Source organism: Urocitellus parryii, chromosome 4 (assembly GCF_045843805.1).
Source record: "Urocitellus parryii isolate mUroPar1 chromosome 4, mUroPar1.hap1, whole genome shotgun sequence".
Taxonomy (NCBI): Eukaryota; Metazoa; Chordata; class Mammalia; order Rodentia; family Sciuridae; genus Urocitellus; species Urocitellus parryii.
The window spans coordinates 57,788,328-57,812,701 of NC_135534.1; the positions used below are offsets into that span (position 1 = coordinate 57,788,328).

Below are 24,374 nucleotides of genomic sequence, written 5' to 3' on the forward strand. Positions count from 1 at the left end.
GACTGACAGCACTTGGAGGTACTAAAGTCTTCTATGGTAACACCACAAAAATTAAGATGTCTATGGCATCAGACCAAATACCAAAATAAGTTATCAATTGTGTTTTCCTGTTAATCAGACTCATAAAATAATTTCTGTTAATAGGGACTCTTCTTCAGATTTGAAGCACAAATTTCCATTAACTTTCTTTTTTTCTTATGGAAATTCTTCCTGGATCAAAAATTGCCTTCCACACCAACCCTCACTTACTTGAAGATAATGATTTCAATATCATGATCTATCTCATTCATAGCTCCTTTTCAATGATCATGGACAACATGTCTCTCTGTCTTTCTGTGTCTCTCATTGGTTCAAGGACTTTGATCAATTAGTAACTGTGCACAAGATGTACTCCTTTCTAAAAGAAGCCAGAAGATATCATAGGATCAGATAAAGTTTTAAAGTTTAGTATTTGAGTGATCTGTTAGCTGACTTATTTTAAGCCTGCCTAATTTGTTCAGTGTACAATGTATGGAAATTTTAAAATAATAATTGCTGTTCAAAAATTCCTTAAATACAGCATTGACTTCACATCAGTGAATGAAATATGACAAATTTTAATTATCATACATGAAAAGTACCTCATAGTTCGATCCCTACCTACTTCTCCAGTCTCATCTCTCATGACCCTATAAATAATACTCCATGCTCCACAAATACTCACCCTTCTTTTGCTCCCCAGGTTTATATGATCTCTTTTGTCCCTGTGGCTTTGCATATATTATTCCCTCCTCCTATTACATCCTTTTCTAATCTTTACCTGGTGATTCAAGTTCAGGATTACATTTAGAATTCATCTATAAAAACTGGGTCAAGTGCCCCATCAGCATTTGCTTCTCAATGCATGCTCCCCTCCTGCATTGAAATTTTTGTCTACTACACTGCAATCTTTCAAAACTCAAGATGCTGCCCTTCATGACTGGGACCAAAATGCCTAGGACAATGACTGGAAAACACACAGATAATGACGGAATGTGGATTAACAAGTGAATCAATGAATCCATTGTAACTTTGGAATCCACAGGAAATGGGTCAGGGACAGAGGAGACAGATCTTCAGATTTCCCCTGGCAAAAGGCACATGTCCATCAGGCTGTACATCATTGACACATTCAGAGTTTGAGCTTCCAATTCACTTTCATGACAAACATACATAGAAGGTTTGAGAACACTGTATGTGAGCCCTGCTCTCCATTCACTTGTTAGGTCAGTATTTCTAAATATTAGCCATTATCTCTGACTCTGGTCCACAGTGATGAGAAGCAGGAGATTACACGAGTGCAGCACAAGCACAGATGGACCTTGTGAAGAAGGATGGCAGAACATTTCTGTGAATTATCTCCACTATTTTAGTCTTTGGTCAGGTAAATAGATTTCACAGGATCATCTCTTAAAATATTATGAATGAATGTTTATCTCCATTAAATACCACCCTCATATGTAAAGACTGAATTGAGGTCCTGCTTTCAGATCATTGCCCATACCTTCTGCTCAATTTTTTGTCCATTCATTGTTCACTCTCCACCAAGGAGGATGGCAGCCAAACAATAGTCATCTCTTATCCATTGAAATAGAGATCTGACCATGGCTTACACCAAAAGACTGAAGGATGTGATGCACCACTATCCCTTTCCATTGAAGAACTCATGGCCAGAGCTCAGCCTTGCCTGATAGTTGGAAGGAGATTGTCCCTTGCTCTCCATCCCGGGCATCCACCACTGAGGTAGTTCAGTAATATTTAGTTGGTCATTTTTAAATTGTCTTTGACCACATGGTTTTTCTGGGAAAAAGAACTGGCTTAGAGAACAGAGTAGGGAGTTTTCCCATATTCTAAACCCATAGGAAGCAGCACCACTGTAGAGACACCCCTTCTTTTCAGGACATGTACTACAGTCTACATTTTAACCATCAGTCTCATGCTGTCCCACACATTCACCTTTCACAAAATTTAAAAGGACTGACTTCAGGTTAGAGCAAAGCTATTGATAATATCATCCTGAATAGAAGACTTAGCAAATATGTACTTGAATGTCCTCTTCTGTATAATGGGAACACTGATAATAATGCCTATCTTGAGAGTTTGTTGTGAGAATTAAATGTGATAATGCATTGAAATAACATGGGACCTGGTCCATGTTTGTTCTCTGTATTAGCTATAATTTCACTATACATTCCTACACTTATACATGTTCATTCAATCATAGCATTATATTTCAATCACATGTGCTCATATAAACACATGGCCATTCTCTTGCTTTTACTTATACTTACTTTTTCTGTTATAATCTAGAAATTAAGGTAATTCCAATTTTCTGCAGAACATGATTATAACATCTTTGACGAGCTCTAAGTTGCAGACCACCAATGCCGTCTTTCTTACCTTCTTCTTAATATCCTGATTTCATATACTTAAGCAAATGCCTGTAGCTTCATATTCTTCTCTATTTTCTTTGCCGTAAATGTACCTTTTAGCAGGCTCTATTTTAAAAAATGTAGGGCTGCAAAATTCTCTTTATTTTTCTTATTCTCTTATTTTCAGAACCCAAATCAGAGCCTTGAGATCTCTATGGTATCTGAGGAAAGGAATCATTTAATTATGTTACAAAACTACTTTTCCCACTCTTATGTATTTGTTCTTAAGAGACAACACATACTAATAGCTTTCTTCTAGAATAGGAAATATAACTTTTGTCCCCCTGTCCAATACATAATAATCCTTGACCTGCCTGAATTTCCCCAAACTTGGGTAAATTTGCAATGTACACTGAATTTTCATTTTCCTATTAATTTAACCCCATACCCTTCTGCCCAGGAATGATGCCTGCTAACATTTCCCAAGTTTGTCTTCATTTTCTGTGGAGCTTTCCTTAGAGATCACCCAGTCTCCCCTAGTACTTTAACCATTCATCATAATCCATCTGTCCTATTTTGTTGAGTGGAAAATTCTTCAAATATTTGTACTTATTATGGAAAAACTGACCAGTTCTGCGATTTTTATCTTCTCTGAAGTTTATGGTCTTTGCTTAGAAAGCATAGTGGGCACAGCAGGCACTAAGCAGGAAGACAAAAGCAGAGACTGGTGAATATATTAGTACTTGTCTACCTTTTGCCCATGCCTTCTTCCCAAGAGACTCACTTACACTTGGTCTTTCCTGGCTCTAGGGAAACTCTTTGTGCACTGCCAAGTCTATGTCCAGGGGACTTGGACAAAGGAACTGAATCTTCATCTATCTATAAATTCCTGTTTATACTTGTCCCATGTTTATCTCTACTTGTGGATATAGTGTGATCCTTTTCTCTTCTATAAGATGATTTAATACCAAATTATTTAAAAATCAGTATAATAATCTAATTGGGTTTATAAGATAACAGATGCATTCATGTGTCTGTCTTTAAGATAACACCAATAATTTGTTTTCTATTATTTTTATATCTTTATTTGACATATAATAATTATACTTATTCCAGGGTATCATGGATGTTTTTAAATATGTATGTATTATATAATGTACAAATTTTAGAAAAAAAAAATATATATATCCTGAAATATTTATCATTTCTTTGTATTCCTTTCTTCTATCTTTACTCAAATGTATATACTATGATCTTAAATGTGGAAACTAGAAAAAGTTAATCTCATAGAATCTAAGAGTAGAACAGTGATTATTAGAGGCTGGGGAAGGAAATAGGGAAGGAGGATTGGAGAAAGGTTGGTCAAGGAGTACTAAGTTACAGTTAGAGAGATCAAGTAAATTCTGGTGTTATTCATTCTTTCTTCAGAATTTAAAAATCATTTAATCCATAAAGTGAAAAACTAGAATACAAAAGAATTACACATTTTTTAAATAAATAATGCCTTCTAAATTATTTAACAAAAGATAGAGATCCACTATATTTGTCTAAAACCATTGGGGTCTGATATTTAAGAATGATGAACTTTTCAGATTTTAGAAAGGACTTCAGTGCATATAACATACTACATTAACCCTCAGAGTCTATGGCACAATCGCCCCCCCATCAAAATTGTTAATATTTCTGCAGCAAAATACATGAATATTCATACTAAATGGGATAAAAATATTAAATATCAGTTCAGATTAGATTGCAAGCAAATAAATTTTTTCACCAAGCTTCTGAAAACCTTGTTTTCAGAGCTTATTGGATTCTGAAATTAAAATTAGAGATAAGGGAATATAAACTTACATGACAAGACTTGATTCTTTAAACAACTCATTTTTACAAATGAAAAAACACATAAGTTTTCAAATACATAATAAATTAACAGGCATCTTTTGATATTATTAAATATACATTTTAAATACATACACACATAACATACAACATCTTTTATGATTCAACTTGTATGAAAGGCACAGATGTACAATCTTTTCTGTAAGAAGGGGACACTGTTAAATGTGTAGAAAAAATAAAAATGGGATTGAGACAACTCTTTATGCCTGGAAAAGCACTTAATGAGTACAACACAAGGAGGTAGGGCTTATTCTTCACGAAGTACTGTTTTACTTGTGAGCAGTTTCTTCCACAGAAACATAGGTAGACACTTTTACTTAAAATGTACATTAAATGAGGCTTACTTTCCTATGTACAATACTATGGCCTTATACCTAAAAATTAAAACTTTGGAAGGCATTATTGTAGTTAAATAAGTAATGTTTTGCCAGGTTTGAAGAAGCTTCAATGATGTTCCAAAGTAGCTATCGTATTAAAACAAATATTTAAATATGTTCAGTGACTTTCTTATAAAATAAAATCCTGTTTGGAAGTCAACTTTATTTAAAAATCAGGATAGTGTGCTTGTAACGTCTTGGTAGTTTCTGATCACAGTCATTATTTCTCTGATTGGCATGTGAAGAGCGGTTTCATGGAGAAAAAAACAAGTTCCAACATGTACAGCAACAACTTCCATAGGTTTGAGGTCAGTGAACAAGAGGCAAGTTGTTCTGTTAGCCAACTATAATCAAGATTCATCATACTATTGCCCTGTTCCTCATTTGTTTCACAAATAATACTGCTTAAAGGAACAAGACAGTTCAAATTTTTTTCTATCACTTGTACTAGAGTCTTCCACACATGACAGAGGTTGTGCACGTTCTTCTAAAGTCAGCAGCCATGCTGATGCTTGAGGGTTTACTGTACCTTCTAGACTGGATCCAATAAGGGACCAGGCAGAACTCTGTGTGCAGGCAATTTTAAGAAGATGCCATATTTCTTTCTGCCTTTTTCTCTGCAAAATATGATAGTATTGTCAGCTTCTTTGATGTTACTGAAGGTCATTTCCATTTTGGGGAGTAGATTAATAATCTTCTGCTTACACCCAACAACTTGCTCAGATGACCAAATAGCTCCTTGAGAACATGGCCCTGACTCTGCACAGTATGCATAATGATCGTTACCATCTCTGTGCTACTGCTGAAAGGAGTGATCTGCAGGTCTGTGCTGTAACTGCTTATATAGATCAATTGCATGTTGTTCTGGAGATTCCATCAAAATCTCCCTGATGTATTCCATATAGGCTTTTCTGTAGTTCCATGATTTCGGTGTAAAAAGACATAATCTGACCCTTAAGGTATCCAATGACACCAACTTCGTACAGTGAATGGCCTTTTCTTCCATTTCTTTCCATGCTTTTAGCATTTTTTTCTGAAGATATCCCATAAGTCATCTGTTCACAATCTCTCTCTAAGTCTAGCTGAATGCTTTTGTGAAAAAACTCCAATTTAGCTTTCAGTTGCTGTGATGCTGAGATCAATGTGTTCTTCATTTTTGTCAAGTTAGCATTATATCTAAGAAGACTTAACATTGCTGCCCTCTGTCCCTGAAAGAGCCTGCTGTAGTCTTCTTTTATCCCAGACACATAGTGCCCTGCTTCAGTCCATACTTTATGTAGCTATATAATTGGAAGCTGTATTTTTCTGTTTTATACAATATAATTTACACAATCTGATAAACTTCTGAAAGTGAATGGTCCTTCATACACAGTCTTACTTTTATCCAACAAATAAACCATACAGCTATCACAGCCTCTAACTTCATCTAGAACATTAAATGAGGTTTACTTTTCTATTTACAATACTATGGCCTTATACCTAAAAATTCCAAAGAAATTCCTGTCTCTGAAAAGAGTTCTTGAAAACCAGTATTTATTCCAGTTTCATGCTCAATGTGAGAGTGTAGTGAATGAAGACTTGCATCAGGTGGTAACAGAAAAGAAATGAACTTTGCAGAAATCATATTTGGAATGTTTACTATTTTCAAATTCAGAATGTGATCCATTAATATAGAACATTTTGCTTGCTCCAAAGCAAGATCAATAGGTCCCCCTCTTTGCTGTGGGTCCCAATTCAACATCAACTGTAGCCAGATTTCCATGGACTCCACTATTAAACTACAAAGGCTATTTGGTTGAGGTAAATGACTACTAAACCCAACTTCTCCTGTCATCTCTTCACATGCAAATATACACTTTGAATCCTTCTTATTAATCTTCTCATGCCAGGTAAATGGCTGCAGATGATGCAAAAAAAAAAAAAGTCTATATCCAGCCATACTTTCAAACACCAGGGGTCCCAAAGTTCCAATAATTCAACCATGACTGTTAGGCTTATTCTCAAAGAACTCTAGGGTCAGATACTGTGGTGATCTCACAAAAGGTGTACAGAGACTTCCTTGATCAACATCTTTGACATATCCAAGATCAATTATTTTATGCATTACCTTTCCAGCAACATCTCTTTTTTTTTAGAATTTTTTAATAGTTTTTTTAAATTTTTTGGTTATCGGCGGACACAACATTTTTGTCTGTATGTGGTGTTGAGGATTGAACTCCGGCCGCACGCATGCCAGGCGAGCGCGCTACCGCTTGAGCCACATCCCCAGCCCTCCAGCAACATCTTGAAAAACTATATTTTCAGGTTTTAGATCTTGATGTATAATTTTGTTTTCATATAAATATGGAATCCCAGACCCCTGTATCACTCAATAAAGAAAATATTTAGCTTTCTTTAATTCCACAACGATTTTCTGGTTTGTTGAGTAGCTTCCAAAGATTTCCTCCAGGACAGTATTTCATTGCTACAAGAGGCACATCATTTATTAAAAATTCAATTCCTCAGGAACATCACAGGCCTTTACAACATCAGCATACTTCAACTACATGATCTGGATTTCATGGCTCTCCCATTCTCTGTTTTCGGTATTTAGCTCTAGGTGACAAGACTTAATTGCTATTTTGATTAATTGCTATCAAATGCCCAATACTGGTACAGACAAACATTTCTGAAGGTGCCACAACACTCCTGCATCTCCCAGGGCCTGCCCTTACTGGGGCTGCTCCCTATTTGTTCATTCTTTATTTAAAAAACCTTCTTGGTCTTATTGAACTCATATATATATATATATATATATATATATATATATATATATAATGCTATGCTAAACAGTCTTAAGAATAAAAATATGTTCGTGATGGTATCTTCCCTTTGCAAACTTATGGTATTATTGGTAAAATAAGAAGAATGTACTATGATAAGCATAGAATGTTACATGTGCCACAACATGTACAAAATGTTCTAGAAACTACAAGGAGGAAGATATGCTTTTTAATTTAGGTACCTAGAAAAGATTTCATCAGGGCTGGGATTGTGGCTCAGCGGTAGAGCGCTCGCCTAGCACATGTGGGACACAGGTTCGATCCTCAGCACCACATAAAAATAAAAGCATTGTATTGTGTCCATCTACACCTAAAAAAATAAATATTAAAAAAATGAAGCCCGTTAAAAAAGAAATAACAAGAACAAAAATGTAAAAAAAAAAAAAGATTTCATCAAAAAGTGTCATCCAAGACTCATGAAAACAAGGTAGTTTGGAAGTAGTTTGAGAAATAATTTTGTTTCTGCAGTCAGAACTGGTTCTTAATATAAGTTCAACCATTTTTTTAAACCTTTGCTTTAGAAATTTTTTTCATTCCTTAGTTTATCCATCTTAAAGTGGAATTAAAAAAAATAGTTCCCTTGTCAGTATTGATGAAAGGATCAAAAGTAAAATATATTAACAGTTCTAACACTGCTTTATGCAAATGTGGAATATTACCTGTGCTAAAGTAAGAGTGATGGCCCAGATGTGATCAATAGGAATGAAGTGAAAGGGCTTTCAATATAGAGAGACTAGCACAGGAAAGAATGTGGAATTGAAGCCAGAAGTAGACAGGCAGTCAGTGTAGATAGGTAAATCGAGTCAGGTCAGATCTAGGAGGCCAATGCTGAGTGAGTCTTGGAAGTTGGAGACTGTTCCCTGAGGGTTTTTATCAAGAACCTGCCCCTGCTCCGACCTGCTGCCAAGGTACCCTGTCCCAGGACTTTCCCCTCCCTACAGGGAGCTAAAAGGTTGTTAATGTGTCCGTGTTTACTCCATCCTGCCCTGCCCCCTTCAGGCCACCTATTTCCCACCTTTTGATCGCCCCACTGAAGGCAGGAAGAAGAAAGATAAGGGGGGAAAGGCAGGAGAACAAAGGCAGCCTAGGACATATAAAAAGGGCAGAACACTTCGCTTCATGGGATACCATGATATCAGCTGTGGTCCTCTTCTTCCTCCCAGGAGAAGTCTGTGTTACTCCTTTTTAAATAAACCCTGCTTCATATGCTTCATATGCGTGCTTCTTTAATGTTTAAACTTCAACATGTAGGGAAGCAGGACTTATCACCAATAACTGGCAGTATCAGAATGACAGCAAAAAGTGAGTGTTATGTCTCACATATCATGTGTCCCCCAAAAGCTCATACGTGAGACAATGCAAAAAAGGTTCAGAGTTGAAATTATTATGAGAGCTGTAACCTAATAGTGAATCAATCCACTGATAAGGATTAACTGGGTGGTAACTATAAGCAGGTAGGTTGTGGTTGGAGGAGATAGGTCAGGGGTCATGACTTTGATATATAAATATTGTCCCTTGTGAGTGGAGCTCTCTCTATTTCCTGGCCATCATGTTCTGAGATGATTTCCTTCACCATGCCCTTCCATCATGGTGTTCTGCTTCACCTTGGGCTCAGAGCTCTGGATTCAGCCCACCATGGACTGAGTCTCTTTAACAATGAGCTAAAATAAACTTTTCCTTCTCTTTATTGTTTTTGTCAAGGTTTTTTTTTTGACACAAATTAAAAAACTGACTAAAATAATGAGACAAAGAATAATGAGGCCTCTGCAGTGACTAGAGGTCATAATCACTGCCTTGGACTCCAGGAAGCATGCAGTCACTGAAGGGACACTCTCTCAAAGGGTGCACCATGTGCTCGGAACAGGGGAAGCAGCAGCCCCCTTGTGTGTAGAGTTGACCATAGTCTAGGGAGTTCTCAGGATCTCTGCTACAAATTGTGCCTCAAGTAACCATAAACTCTAGAATTGATGGCTAGAAGTTTTGAAAGAACAAAGGCTCATCTGATGCATTTGTGTCTTGGTCTATAGTCAAAGGTGGCTGAATGGAGCTTAAGCAAAAGCCTGAAGAGCTTTGTGCAGCTCTTGAGGATATGAAGGTCTACTAATGACTGGTTGGAACTTGGTGGGGGAGAGTGAATCTAGCCCTTGCTTCCTCCTCCTTTTCCTCTTTGTTTAAAGGCATATCAGTTGACACTGGTTCTGGGAAGGCTGGGACTACTGGTCTTCATGAAATGAGACTATGGAATGTGAAAATCAGGGAAAGCAATCTTGCTCTGAGGAATAAAGACAGCTGCCTTTTAGGCTCTCATCATCCATATCTCCTGTAATTGTTCTATCCTTGCCGGCACCTAAGAGTGCTTTCTAAGAGAGCTGATATACTTGGCTAGAGTGAGAAATGTATAAAGCAGTTAACCAGATATAGGTTTTTCTTTAACTCTCTCTTATAAATTAGCTGAGTTAAAAACAAAATATTGATGAATACATGTCATGAGAATTAAGACTTCAGGTAAAAAAATTTTAAAAAATATTTTCACAAAAGAAGAGTGTTAGCTGTATATACCATTGTAACCATGAAGGAAAGCACAGCATAATTTCATTTTGTGGAAACCACTGCAAATAATCAAACTTGTATTAAATTATTAGGTCTAAAAAGACTAGTCATAATTTAATATATATTTTATTTTGGAATAGATTTACAGAAAAATACGAAGATTGTAAAAAGAGGTCTCATATATTCCTCAGTCTTTTTCCCTTAATATAATCCTCTTTCATTCCATGTATAATTGTCAAACCTAAGAAATGAAAATTGACATAGTACCACTATTTAAATTTTACCATTTTATTCATTTTTAAAATTTTTCCATTAAAATTTTTTTATGTTTCAGGATCTAATGCAATATACTATACTGCACATAGGAATCTTGTTAATTTAGTCTCCTCTGCTCTAATATTTGACAGTCGTTGCTCATATTTCATAACTGCAATAGTTTTTTTAATAGCAGAAATAGGGTTTTCAGAACTGCAGGATGATTGTTATATCTAAAATATTATTCATCCAGAAAGATCTTGGGGATATTTGCTAACAATGTTAAATGTTGGCAAATGTTAAGATACTAGATTGTTTATATAAAATAAATACTGTAATAGCAATAAAAAAATCTATGTGTATAAGGTTTGTAGTGAACAAGAGTTTAAAATAAAGACCAAAAGGAGAATCAGAACATGCTGTGAAGAAATTTGAAAGGCAGAGTTTTATTCAACATTAGTGGGAACCACCCGACTTTTCTTGAAGGAGGTTACTAGGGATTGAACCTGGGCCCTTGTGCATGCCAGGCAAGTGCACTACCACTGAGGCACTTCCCACCAATATTTTGGGCACAAAAATCCTCTGTATTGATTATCACTTTCCTGTAGATGTTAGCTGCCTTTGGAAATGCTGAATAGCACTCCTTTCTGAACAAACCAGAAATTCTGCCTCCTGTACTGATGCAAGAGAATAGTGACCTCCCCAAAAGTTACATCATCTATGCAACAATTTGAAAGATTGGCAGATTATAAAGATAGTCTGAAACAAATAGGACCACATGGAACAGGAATAAAACAAAGTCCCACATCTACATTAAATGGAGAAATAAGTTAAATCAATGCAGAATGAAAAAAACTTTACCAGATATTAATGATTCATTTTGAAAAACCTCAGGAAGTTTAATGACCTTAAAATCAGTGAAAGCCATGAAGGTCATACAACTATTGAAATTCAGTCCAGGGCAATAGAGGGCTCAATCTTGTCATAGTTCACATAGAAACAAACTTCTCCTCATTCATTTTTTTATCAAAAGATGAATATATTCAGGAAACTATGCTAAATATTATTTCCATACCTGAAGTATTTAAATTCAAACTTGAAGTCAAAATTAGAGATTTTTTTTAACTTGAAAAGGTAATGCATTTCGTTATAAAAGGCTCAGAAAATAAAGAAAAACACAAGGAAGAAAAACCAACATCTCATTTGTACTTTCTATTAACTAGAGTAAACCTATAATAGTGATGTCCAGATAAGGACACCCCCTCCAGATCATTATCCCCTTCAGAAACTTGTTCAGGAGGTGACAGTTTAGGGTAGACTTTTGATAATCTTTATATCCAGTCATCTTTAAACTTACTGTAAGACACTTACAAGGTTATACAAAAGTTTTGGCACAAATATATTTATTATTTAAAATTTGTGGTAAGTCTAGACTAGCAAGCAATGCCCAATAATCCTTGCTAGTAGCCTTTCACAAACTTTATTGAGTAGCAGATAACTAAAAAAAAAAAAACAAAACAAAACAAAAAAAAAAAAAACAAAAAAACAGCAATAATCAGATGCCATAATTGGAGATAGAAGCTTCTTTGTCTTCAGGGTTCTGGGGGGTCTTGGGCAAAAGAGTAGAGAGCTAAATTTCTGAAAATTATATTACATATCTTCCAACTATCTTTCTATCCAGATAAATAAAATTATAGATTTTATTGACTAAGAAATGTTTATTTAAATAAATATATTGGGAACAATGCTTTACCACAGTATATAATTTATAAGAGATCCATTGCATAGCTATCACCAATAATTTATTAAAATTCTTTCTATTTAGATTTAAACAAATAAATAAGGCTGATTCTTTTGATATCTTAGGTAGCCTAACCTTTTCACATATTGAGAATATTAAGAACAATCTTTCTGTCATTAATTCTATTTAGATTGTATTATTTTCATATCTTCATAATATTCCTTTTAATGTCTCTAATTCACTTAAATAATGCCCTATTTGTAAAAGTTAAGTATATTTCCACATTATTGTCATTATAAATAAAAATATCTCCACAAATCTTTTTGAATCAGAATGGTTTCAATATTTTTAGAGTTTGTAATATATATTTATATCTCTTTTCAGCAAGACTGAGTCAATTTGTAGCCTTCCATATCCTAGTAAAGGATTTAGCTCCTGTGCCTGCCAAATTCATCTGTATGTGTGACACATGTTCCTTGCCTCCATGACTCCAAGCTATATTTATTTATTATATTTATTCATAGCCATTATGTATTAGGTACTGTTGAGGGCCATCGTATTAAAATGGCATTTAAGCACATGTGATCCTGCCTCCATGATGCCTATAGCCTAACTAGGGAGACAGAAGATTAAAAGAAACAGTTGCGGGCTGGGATTGTGGCTCAGCAGTAGAGCGCTCTGCTTAGCACGGGCGGGACCTGGGTTTGATTCTCAGCACCACATAAAAATAAAGGCATTGTATTGTGTCCATCTACAAAAAAGATTCATTTAAAAAAGAAAGAAAGAAAGAAAGAAAGAAAGAAAGAAAGAAAGAAAGAAAGAAAGAAAGAAAGAAACAGTCTCTTTCAGTCACCAGTTTAATGTAGACACTGACCTCGGTAAATTAAAAATGAAACTAGAAACCCTGTGGTCAAAGAAATGATAATTTGTCAACACAGGATGTCTGCTTCTTATCTCCTTGCTTTGTAACTCACACTAGAGTGATCACCTCCTGAACCTCTGTTACCTTACAGGTAACAGTCAGTAGGCTCTCATAGATGAGAGCTCATGATAAAGTCTGTTGTTTTTCCATAACGAAGCCTGTACTTCCTTGGGTAGAAGTGGGACTGTGTAAATTCAATAGTGGACACAATACTAGACCCGCCTCAAGCGCGTAATTTATAGAAAAGGCCTGTAGAAATTTAACTTCTGGCTTACAATCCATTCCTCTTCCTTCTCCTGGTCTAATCATAGGAGGTATTCTCTGCAGAGATTCCTTTGAAATGCTAACCTCTAATTTTGGCCCCCGGAACTCCAGAGGACTTCATAGAAGGTATCAACCCCAGTTTCACCAGACTTCACACTTCCCCTCTAACCATTTCTCTGCCAGATTTCCTCAGGTTAGCATCCTGTCCCTGGTACAGGTGAAGAGTTCGACGTAGGGCTCTCTTGACTTCTTGGTTACGCAAGCAGTAGATGACGGGATTGAGCAAAGGTACAATGACAGCATAGAGTACAGAGACCAGCTTGTTGGTGTCAAAAGCAGAGAGTGCTTTAGGCCGGGCATAGATGAAGATACTGGCTGCATAGAAGATGACCACAACAGTGAGGTGAGAGGCACAGGTGGAAAAGGCTTTATGGCGTCCAGCGGCGGAGGGGATGCGCATCACAGCACCAGTAATGGCCATGTAGGAAGCTCCAGTGACAGAGAGTGGTCCCAGCAGGATAAAAATGGCCAGAACAAAGTCTGTAAGTTCTGCTATGGACATGTCAGTGCATGAAAGGTTGAGCAATGGGGAGACATCACAGAAGAAGTGGTTGATGATGTTGGGGCCACAGTAAGAAAGGCGAGAAATGAGAAACACTTTGACCATGGAGATGCCAAAGCCTCCAGCCCAGGAGCCAGCAGCTAGCTGTACACACAGCCGGCCACTCACAATGACAGCATAATGGAGAGGATGACAGATGGCCACATAGCGATCATAAGCCATAACAGCAAGAAGGACACACTCAGTGCAGCCCAAGCCCAGGAAAAAGTAAAGCTGGGTCATGCAACCCTCAAAGGAGATTATCTGTCCATGATTCTGCTTGGACCCAATGAAGCCAGCAAGCATCTTGGGAATAGTGACAGTGACATACCAGATCTCTAGGAAGGACATATTAGCCAGAAAAAAATACATGGGTTTGTGAAGGGTGGAGTGGTTCCTAATTGCCACAATGATGAGGGTGTTTTCAGATAGCACTAACACATAGGCCAGCAGAGAAAGGGAGAACAACAGTGCCCGCAGAGGCACAGGAGCTGGGAAGCCCAGCAACACAAACTCACTCACTCTCCCACTATGGTTCCTCCGCTCCATGTCAGATTTGTCCACAGTTCTTCAGGAGACGGAAATAGAGTGTCTTCAAGAGGCAGCCTCAAGAACCTAGCTTTTCTCTTGGTGGGTTTATGTTGATAAGATGCAGTATATAGAGTACATATAATTAATCACTGAGCTGAGAAATATGATAATACGAACATGCACAAAACTAAATAGGTTTGTTTTGGAGACAGAATAGAAGTTGGTTCTGGCACTTTGGGAAGCATGTATTGAGAAACACCAAGTAAGATGATGCTAGTTGATCCCAAGGTCTCTCTTTGGTCCTATACAAAAGCAAGAGGGAATGATTAAGATCATCAATTTTGATAATGAAAATAAAGTAGTAATAAATTTTCATAAGCAAAATAAAAATAAACCCAAAATGGTGAGTTTCAGTTGCCCTAAAGTGAGAATTTGTCATAAGTTGGATTGTGATTCTATTGTGAGGAAATAAATTTCAGAGTGGAGGAATGACAATACTATATAACACATCTGAGCATTTACTGTGCATTATTATTGCAGGCACTGCAGAATTAGTTCACTTGATCTTCAGGAAAATCTTTCAACTACTCTGAGTAATTGCCTCACTTAATACCTAGGGAAACTGAAGTATAGAGAGATTAAGAGACATGCTCTAGGTCACATAGATGGTAAGAAATGAGACCAGGAAGTTAGGATCTTGATACTTCTAAAATATTCAGGTGATATGCAGGATGGAATGTAAGATATATCCTAAATTCACATATAGGAGAGGGAATTATTGGGATTCAGCTAGACAAGCAGTTCCTACCTGCAAAGAAAAGAGACCAAAGCAGAACACCAAAGGTTACAACAACTGTAGGATGAAAGTCCCACAAAGCTCAGCACTCAAGGGAAGGACATGGGACACACTGGAAAATCATGCTAGGAAATAGATGCCAGATGTCAGAAGAACTGACAATCCCATCAGTTATAAAAGTTGTGCTAACTCTCTTGGAATGAGAGTAGAGCACTTTCTTTTAGCCTCAAGACCAATTTACATTTGGTGGACCACTCTCTGTTTATCTTGATATCAAAGACAAATTTTTCTCTTTTGAAACTTCAAGTTTTTCTGGACCTAATGTGAAATAAAAACTAGCGTTTTCACATGATGATTGATTTGAATAAAGGACTATTTTTCACCCCACCCCCTGTATGATCATAAATTGAGAGGAGTGCACAGATTAGAAAGAATGGACTAGTCAGTCAGCTGAATACCTCAGTGCTATTTCCTCTCACAAATTTTCTTTTGTTTTACTCTTAGACCTATGAAGACCTTTACTCTTAGCTTCTATGAGGTACTAGGAGCAAAATGTGCTGGCAAATCAAACTTTAACCTGCTAATAATTTTATACCTGAGATTCTCGTCTCTTTATACTCTGCTGTCGTTACTTGAGCCCTTGACATTTCTCTCAGTATGAGAGACTTGCATTTCCCATCACCTCTGTTCTTACCATCCTCATCCAAATATTGTTTGTTTCAAAATTTAAATGGATCAATGATGTTCTAGATTATTCATAAGTTACGAGTTTGTAGTACATAAGGGTTAATAGTGTTTAAGAAGCTCATGATCTAGTAGTAGGAATGTGTCTTCGTATTCTAACACAAAAAGCTTACACTGCCATGTCCATCTCCCCATCATGCACTAGCTTCCTAAGTGGGAACTCAAACTTGCAATTGTCCTTTTTGACCTTTGCCTTGGTCTTTTCTCCTCAATAACTGACTTGTATGCCATTCATTGGGCTTTTGACCCCCTTGGTCTCAGACCTGCCCACTTATCCTTTAATAGAATAGGATAATAGAAGACTACCTTAACATTTGATGCTCTGCAAACTTGAAAATAATAAAACTTTCACAGGTGAACTCCTAATTGGTGTCTCTGCCTGTGATCTCACCCCCACACCTCAAATCTCCTTCCTCTACTCCTCTACTTAAAACCTGTCCACAGTGCCCCATTACCTACATAATAATGTTTGAACTGTTTAACAAGACCTACAGATACTTGATCTTCCCTTACTTTCACCAAAATTTTGCTTCTTGCCACAGTCCATATTGTTTTGTAAGCTCTGAAGCTCTAAGACATGTTATCACCACCTAACTCTGCTCCTGTTGCTGTGTCGTGAGCATGACTGACTCCTACTTGCCTTTAAGTCCTGGCTCATGTGGCATCCCCTCATCAATTACTCTTCTTTTCCTTTTGACTTTGTAGTTTGGGTGAGTTTCTTCTCATTACTGCTCCCATTAAATAATGTGAAAGCTTAAGTACCATTTTATTTGCTGTATCACTGCTGCCATTACTCAGATAGATATAAAAGAGGAGCTACGTAGTTGAAGTGGCCCCATATATTGTTACTGATAAAACAAGGAGTGGACATAATTTCCCAGAAGTCACTAGAGTTTCTCAAATGAAATGTATTCTAGAGAAATCCTTCCCAAACCCATTATTCCTCTATCACAATGAATGGCATTTGTTTCCATGGAGTCACCTATGCCAGAGACCTGGAAGTTTCCTAGATATTTCATGCTCATCCTCCTTCTGCCCCACATTCCACCCACAGTAATCTAAATACTATCTAAACTGTCTGTTTCACTGTCCCTCAGGTCTGTCTCCTTTCTCCTGTCCTGTTTCTACTGCCTTTTCTCTAGACCCTTATAGCAGGTCCTTGATATTTCTTAACTTAGTGATTTCAATAGTTTTCTTACCTTGTCTTTCTTACTCCAGACTGAACTTCCTCATTCTATTCTTCCACTTATATCTGGAGTGACCATGAGGGCATCCAGTATTGACAAACACTCCTCCCAAACTATCCATATTCTGCAGACATAGATTATTAACTGGTATATCTTTCTCTCTTGACAGTATTTCCTATTAGAGGGTCTTCTTTAGTTAGCAAAGACACTATAATGGCTATATGGATGCACAGGTGGATGGAAAAGTGGAGAAAGGTATAATATGCACAGAATAAATGAACTGCAAATAATAGGAGTGAAATATAATGAAGGCAGAATATAAAAAGTATTTGAGTAGAAATGATCACAAGTGGAGAATTTCAATAGATTACCAAAAAGTTTGACAGATTTGGAAAGACACACTGATTGTAAATCTTCAGGTGCCAGAAAAATCATGAGGATATTAGATTAAGTGCAGGAAGATTGGACTGTCTAGATAAAAGTTATGGTATTAGGGTAAGATGAACTTGCAGTATAGACTATAGATTCAATGAGAGAATATTAGGTGAAGATATAGAATATGGAAAGAATGAACTAGTAATGGAAGATCATAAAGGACATAGGAAGAACAGGCAGAATAGGAATAAAGAACATGAATGAAAAAGATAAAGAAAGTGTATTGGTCTGAGTATCAATAGAATGGACCAGATGTGGACAATATTAATACGAGTTCAGAGTTCTGTTAGGTGTACAGAGGAATAAGAAAATGGAAGTATTGAGAAAAATAAAGAAAACATGGGAGAACTGACCACTTGAAGAGAAATCAGCAGATAATAGAATCTACTCACTCTTTTAGATGAGATGGCTAGACTGGTTAGCAGAGGACTTAGGGAGTGTATTTAAAAGACATTTTAAGCATCAGGGCAAAGAAAGATACAGAGACTCCACCTTCTCTTCCTTCCATATCAGAGAGCTCTGCAAACCAATCAAGATCCCTTTATCTTGCACTTATTTTCTTTCGCCTTTGTTTTCTCCTCCTCCTTCTGATGCTTTGGGATGATTCCAAGGCAGGAGTCCAAGAGACCAAAAAGAGATACAAGTGAAATGTTTGGGAAACTCAGTAAAATAATTTGGGGCAATTTACTTAACTTCTTTGAGCCTTAGATTCCTAATCTACTTAACAATATTTATGTGCCTCACAGAGTCACTGAGGAGTAAATACTATAAGACGTAAAGTGTGTGAACTATGATGGGGGCCCCATTTCTCTCCTGCCCTTAACCTTTCCTTTACCTCTGGCAACCACTAATCTGTTCTCTATTTTTGTGTTTTGCCATTTTAGGAATGCTATAAAAGGAATCATACTCTATGTAATCTTTTGGAATTGGCTTTTATTTTTTTTCCAGCATTTTGCTTTTCTTTTCTCCAACATTTTCTGGAGAATCACAAAGAAAATAAAAAAAACAATTGATTGTATCAATATCTGACTTTTCTTAACTATTGAGTAGCATCCCACACTATGGACATACTTTAGTTTAAATATACAACAGTTGAATAATATCTGGGTTGTTTTCAGGTGGGGCTATTGTGAATAAAGCTACTATAAACATTGTATGTGGTTTTCATGTGAACATTTGTTCTCATTTTTTCTGGGACAAATGCACAGAGTGCAAGTACTGAGGTGTATGTGAATCAAATGATCAGTTTTTTTAAAAGAAACTCTCAAACTGTTTTCTAGAGTGGTAACCACATCTTATATCACTGACAGAAATGTATGAGTTATACAGTTTTTGTGCATCCTTGTCATCATTTAAAGTTGCCACTATTTTTAATTTTAGTGTTTTGGGTAAGAGTGTAATGATGTCTTGTGGTTTCATTTGCATTTGGATCCTAAATAACACTCTTCTAGGTAATCAATGGATCATAGAAGCAATCTCAAAAGAGATTTTAAAGTACATTGAATGAAAATGAAAGTAGTATTGGATAAAAGTCATAATTTTGTGGGACATAGCTAAAGAAATGCCAAGAAAAATTTTATGGCACTAAAAACACATTTCTGAAAAATAGAAATTCTGAAATTGACACTTTAAGAACTTAGAAAAATAAGAAGAGTAATATCAACACAAAGCAAACAGGAAGAAAAAAATCATGAAAGAGCAGAAATCAATGAAAGTAGAAACAGAAAAACAAAAAAGAAAATTAATGAAACAAAGAGCAGGTTTTATGAAAAGAATAGTAAAGTTGACAAACCTTTAAAAAGATTACAAATAAAAAAAGGACACAAATTATCAATTTAAGGAATGAAGCAAGATGAATAATAGGACCAACATAAATTCTGAATAAATGAAAAGGATGGTAAATGAATAATGTGAACAGTTCTGCACACACCACTTTAACAATTTAGAAGAAATCAACCAATTTCTTTAAAAATACAAACTATTACAATTCATCCAATATAAAATAGACCATTTTAAAAATCTCATAATTATTAAAGATAAATGCTTAGTCTAAAAGCTCTAAAAAGATGCTGGGCATGGTGGCACACACCTGTAATCCCAGCAGCTCAGGAGGTTGAGGCAGGAGGAGCATGAGTTCAAAGCCAGCCTCAGCAAAAGCAAGGCACTAAACAACTCAGTGAGACCCTGTCTCTAAATAAAATACAAAATAGGGCTAAGGATGTAGCTCAGTGGTCATGTGCCCCTGAGTTCAATCCCCGGTACCAAGAAAAAAAAAAAAAAAAGAAATATCTTGACCTATATGGTTCACCAGAGAAGTGATAAAGAACTCTAATACTACATAATCCCCTTCCAGAAAACAGGAAAAAAGAAAAAACTTTCCACTTCATTTTATAAATCTGATATTACCCTGATACAAAAATATAGGAAAAGCCATATACTGTGAACACATGTCCTGTAGTCAAGAGATGTAGGCTGAGTGTCTGAAAATCCTTTATGAAGGACAAAATCGGGGCTGGGAATGTGGCTCAAGCGGTAGCATGCTCACCTGGCATACGCAGGGCACTGGGTTCAATCCTCAGCACCACATAAAAATAAAATAAAGATGTTGTGTCCACCAAAAAAAAACTAAAAAATAAATATTAAAAAATTCTCTCTCTCTCTCTCTCTCTCTCTCTCTCTCTCTCTCTTAAAAAAAAGGACAGAATCCTATCATTTTCAACAATGTGGATGGATTTGGAGATCACAATGTTAAGTGAAATAAGCCAGACACAGAGAGACAAGAAAGATGTCAACTTCTATGCAGACTCTTGAAAAAGTCAAACTCATAGAAATTAGTTTTAATTTATTGTGGTTAAAGAACCTATGTTTTATGATTTCTATTCTCTTAAATGTGTTGAGGTTTGCTTTGTGGCCAAGGATATGGTCTATCTTGTTATATTTTTCATGGGCACTTGAAAAAAAAAATGTATTCTGCTATTGTTGGAATGATTGTTCTATAATGTTGATTAGATCCTGTTGGAGTCCTACTCTCTTGCTCCTCTTTTTTTTAAGATATTAACAACTTGAAAATTAAGATTTGTCGTATAGTCTCAGCAGTGCTTGATCTCTATTTCATTTTTTTTCAGTCTATTTTCTTTCTGTTGTTTGATTAGGTAATTTCTGTTGTCCTGATTAGGTGATTTCTATTGTTCTGTTTTCCAGTTTGGTGATACATTCTCTTCTCCTCTCCATTCACCCATGAAGTCCATCTGCTGAACTTTTATCAGTTATTTTATTTTTCAGTTCTAAAATTTCCATTTGTGTCTTTTTTAATATTCTATTTCTTTTCTGGGATTTTCTATTTTGTCACTTGTTTCAATGTGTTCCTAATTCTTTTTTTGAAGTATTTTTGTAATGATTGCTTCGGAATATTTATTAGACAATTCTAACATTCCATAATCTCAGTGTTATTATCTATTTTTTATCTTTTTAACATTTGGTTTGATTTTTTTCCCCAGGATCTATGGTGAATAATTTTCTATTGAAACCAAGACATAATGGGTATTCACTTATTACATTTGAATTGTAAACTTTCTATCTCAGCAGGCTTTCTTTGATATTGCTCCAAAATTGAAGGGGATAGTGGGCAAGTGGGGCTGGAAGCCCAGGTTCATCATTCACTCTCCAATGACCTAAAAACTGTGGGATTTCTAATTACAGTTGGTAAGGAGTGGAAGTCCAAATCCCTAGTCTTTCACTGATAGTGTCCTGGTAGGAGTATAAGAGCTCAGTTATTGCTCCATATGTGATATGCTCTAACACACATTTCTACTAGATGATGGTGAACGTTCTGATTCTCCATTAGGCATCCTCTCACAACAAATGAAGAGAGAAGGACAGAATGGGGGTGGAAGTTCAAGTACTCCATATGGTCTCCACTGACACCTGGTGGTTCTGATTAGAGAAGCTCATTACTTTCCAGGAGGGCTGAAAGTCCCAATTTCTTACCCAAAGTGGTGGGTAGAAGTCTTGACTCCCCACTAAATCTTTGTTAGTAAGGGTAGGGATAATACCACAGGTTTTTTTTCCTATTGTATTTGGCAGGAATACAGTGGTTATTATTTAAAATATTTCTGGTTTCCCCCTTCTTGGTTGTTCAGCAAGAGAAAATACACTTTTGTCAAAGTTCTTTTGTCTGTACCTATATCATTTCTAGATTTCTGTTTTGCAAACCCATGAAACTTACTATAATTTAATTCCTTGTTTCACAAGGTCCCTGGTAAGACAGCTTTTTCTTTCCCATCTTTCAGTCTTGTGTTTGTTTTATATATAATGTTCAGTTTCTAGTTGTGCTTAGTGGCATAATCAGTAAAAATTCATGATCAAATTTTGTAGCAAAAATAATAATATGTCATGAAATTTACAGAATATGCATAAGTTAAAAGTATGACAGCAATAACACAAAAGACAAAGAATAAATAGAAGTTTACTTGTGTAAAAATGTCATATTACATACGAAAAAATTATAGTATTACTTTAAAGTAGACTGGTATATGTCAAGAATTCACATTACAATCTCTAGAAGAAACACATAAACAAACTAACAAATAATTCCAGAGATAGTTAAAATACCAAGAAAGAAGCAAAAGAGACAGAAAATTACATTAGACACAAACACATAAACCAAACCAGAATTAGAAAAGTAAATATTCCAATTAAGAGGCAGAAATTATCATCCTGGATTATCATCCTGGATTAAGTATATGCTATTGACAAGAGGTGCCTTTTAAGTATAAAAAGGAAGGTAACTATTGGTACATATAATGGATACATTACCATATATTATGTTTTATTCAAAGTATTCATTACCCATCTGGGTGGAGGATTTTTACATTCCTCTCATTGACATCATTATTGACATATGACTTTATTTGATCAATTACATTTGATGCCACAGATGTGTGAATTCTGAGTACAATGTTTAAGAACTAGAATGTGCTTTTCCAAGGGAATTTTTACCTTCTTTAATAAAGCTAACAGTTTTCCATATAATGTTATTCAATCATCTTTGGTTTCAGAGTGACAAATACATGGAACAGACTTTAATCAATCTACAATTAATATGTATTATGAGTAAGAAATTAATCTTTGTTTTGAAAGCCCTGAAAAGTTGGGATAATTTCTTATTGCAACACAATCTAGCATATTTTCATTTATAATTATAAGAAATGTTGGAATTTTTTTTCATAGATCCTTGCAAATAATGGGAAAATTAGTAAATCTTTTTTTAATTTTATTTATTCTAATTTGTTATATATGACAGCAGAATGCAATTCAATTTATATTACACAAATAGAGCACAATTTTTCATGTCTCTGGTTGTACACAAAGTAGAATCACACCATTTGTGTTTTCATACATGTACTTAGGGTAATGATGTCTGTCTCATTCCACTGTCTTTCCTATCCCCACTTCCCTCCTTTTCCCCTCCCTCCCCTTTGCCCTATCTAAATTTCTAAAGTATCTAAAGTCTATTCCTCCCACGCTGCACCCTGAACCCCATTATGAATCAGCATCCTTATATCAGAGAAAATATTTGGAATTTGGTTTTTGGGGGTTGGCTTATTTAACTTATCATTATATTCTCCAGCTCCATCCATTTATCTGCAAATGCCATGATTTTATTCTCTTTTAATGCCGACTAATATTCCATTGTGTATGTATACCACATTTTCTTTATCCATTCATCTACAGAATGGTATCTAGGTTGGTTCCACAATTTAGCTATTGTGAATTGTGCTGCTACAAACATTGACATGGCTGCATCACTGTAGTACACTGTTTTTAAATCCTTTGGGTATAAACTGAGGAGTGGAATAGTTGGGTCAAATTGTGGTTCCATTCCAAGTTTTCCATACTGCTTTCCACCATTGGCTGCACAACTTTGCAGTCTCACCAGCAATGTATGAGTGTGCCTTTTTCCCCACTTTCTCAACAACACTTATTCTTGTTTGTAGTAAATCTTAATTACTTCATGCTTCCTCAAAGAATTATAAAATGTGTTCATATTTCAAATTTATTGAAGATAGAAAAACAAGTGTAAAGAATGAAAATGATTTTATTATGTCATTTGCTGGCAAATTGACGGTACTTGAGAGTGTTATGATTAGCAAATTAAGCCTAAAAGTATTGATGGATTAAGAAATTATTCAAAAAAGAATAAAAATAAAATGATTATTTGTACTCATTTTAGGTTTCATTCAGATTGGCTTTATATAATTTGTTTATAAGATATCTTAAGAAAAACATTACAAATCTACTATTGACAAATTTATAACAATAGATGTAGTTTTAAACTATCATTAATTTTCATATTAGTAATTTTTATAAATTAGTAAAATATCTGAGTATTTTTATATTTTTTAATATTTATTTTTTAGTTGTAGTTGGACACAACACCTTTATTTCACTTGTTTATTTTTGTATGCGGTGCTGAGGATCAAACCCAGGGTCTCGCACGTGCAAGGCGAGCGCTCCACCACTGAGCCCCAACCCTAGCTCCAGTATTTTTATATTAACGATTTTTATATATTGGTAAAATATCTGAGTATATTTCATATCATTTGTTATTGGAACATTATAATTATACATAGTATTTGGGCTCATTTTGACAAAATAATACATGCAAGACATTTAATTTCAATCTCCATTGCCCCCCTTTCCCTTCTCTCCTCCTTCCCCCTATTCTGACTCCTCTATTGATCTTCCTTTAATTCTTTCATTTATTTATTTTTATTGATATTTTCCATATATACACAAGGTGAAATTCTTTCTGTGCATTTATATATGTATATAACATGGTATTGCTAAATTTGTTTCAT

General features: G+C 35.6%; 1 protein-coding gene and 1 pseudogene across 1 annotated transcript; both read right to left on the reverse strand.

Annotated features, from left to right (window-relative positions):
* Positions 1-4,886: 4,886 nt before the first annotated feature.
* LOC113177064 (inhibitor of nuclear factor kappa-B kinase subunit alpha-like) lies at positions 4,887-6,745 on the reverse strand (annotated as a pseudogene).
* Positions 6,746-13,371: 6,626 nt separating this feature from the next.
* Positions 13,372-14,370, reverse strand: LOC113177069 (olfactory receptor 226). Its single transcript, XM_026381597.2, has one exon. It carries the CDS (start codon positions 14,368-14,370, stop codon positions 13,372-13,374), a length of 999 nt encoding a protein of 332 aa, XP_026237382.2.
* Between the last annotated feature and the right edge of the window lie 10,004 nt (positions 14,371-24,374).

Bases quoted from the DNA above. Each gene is read 5' to 3' on its own strand.
- LOC113177069 (XM_026381597.2), bottom strand. From the start codon at position 14,370: ATGGAGCGGAGGAACCATAGTGGGAGAGTGAGTGAGTTTGTGTTGCTG.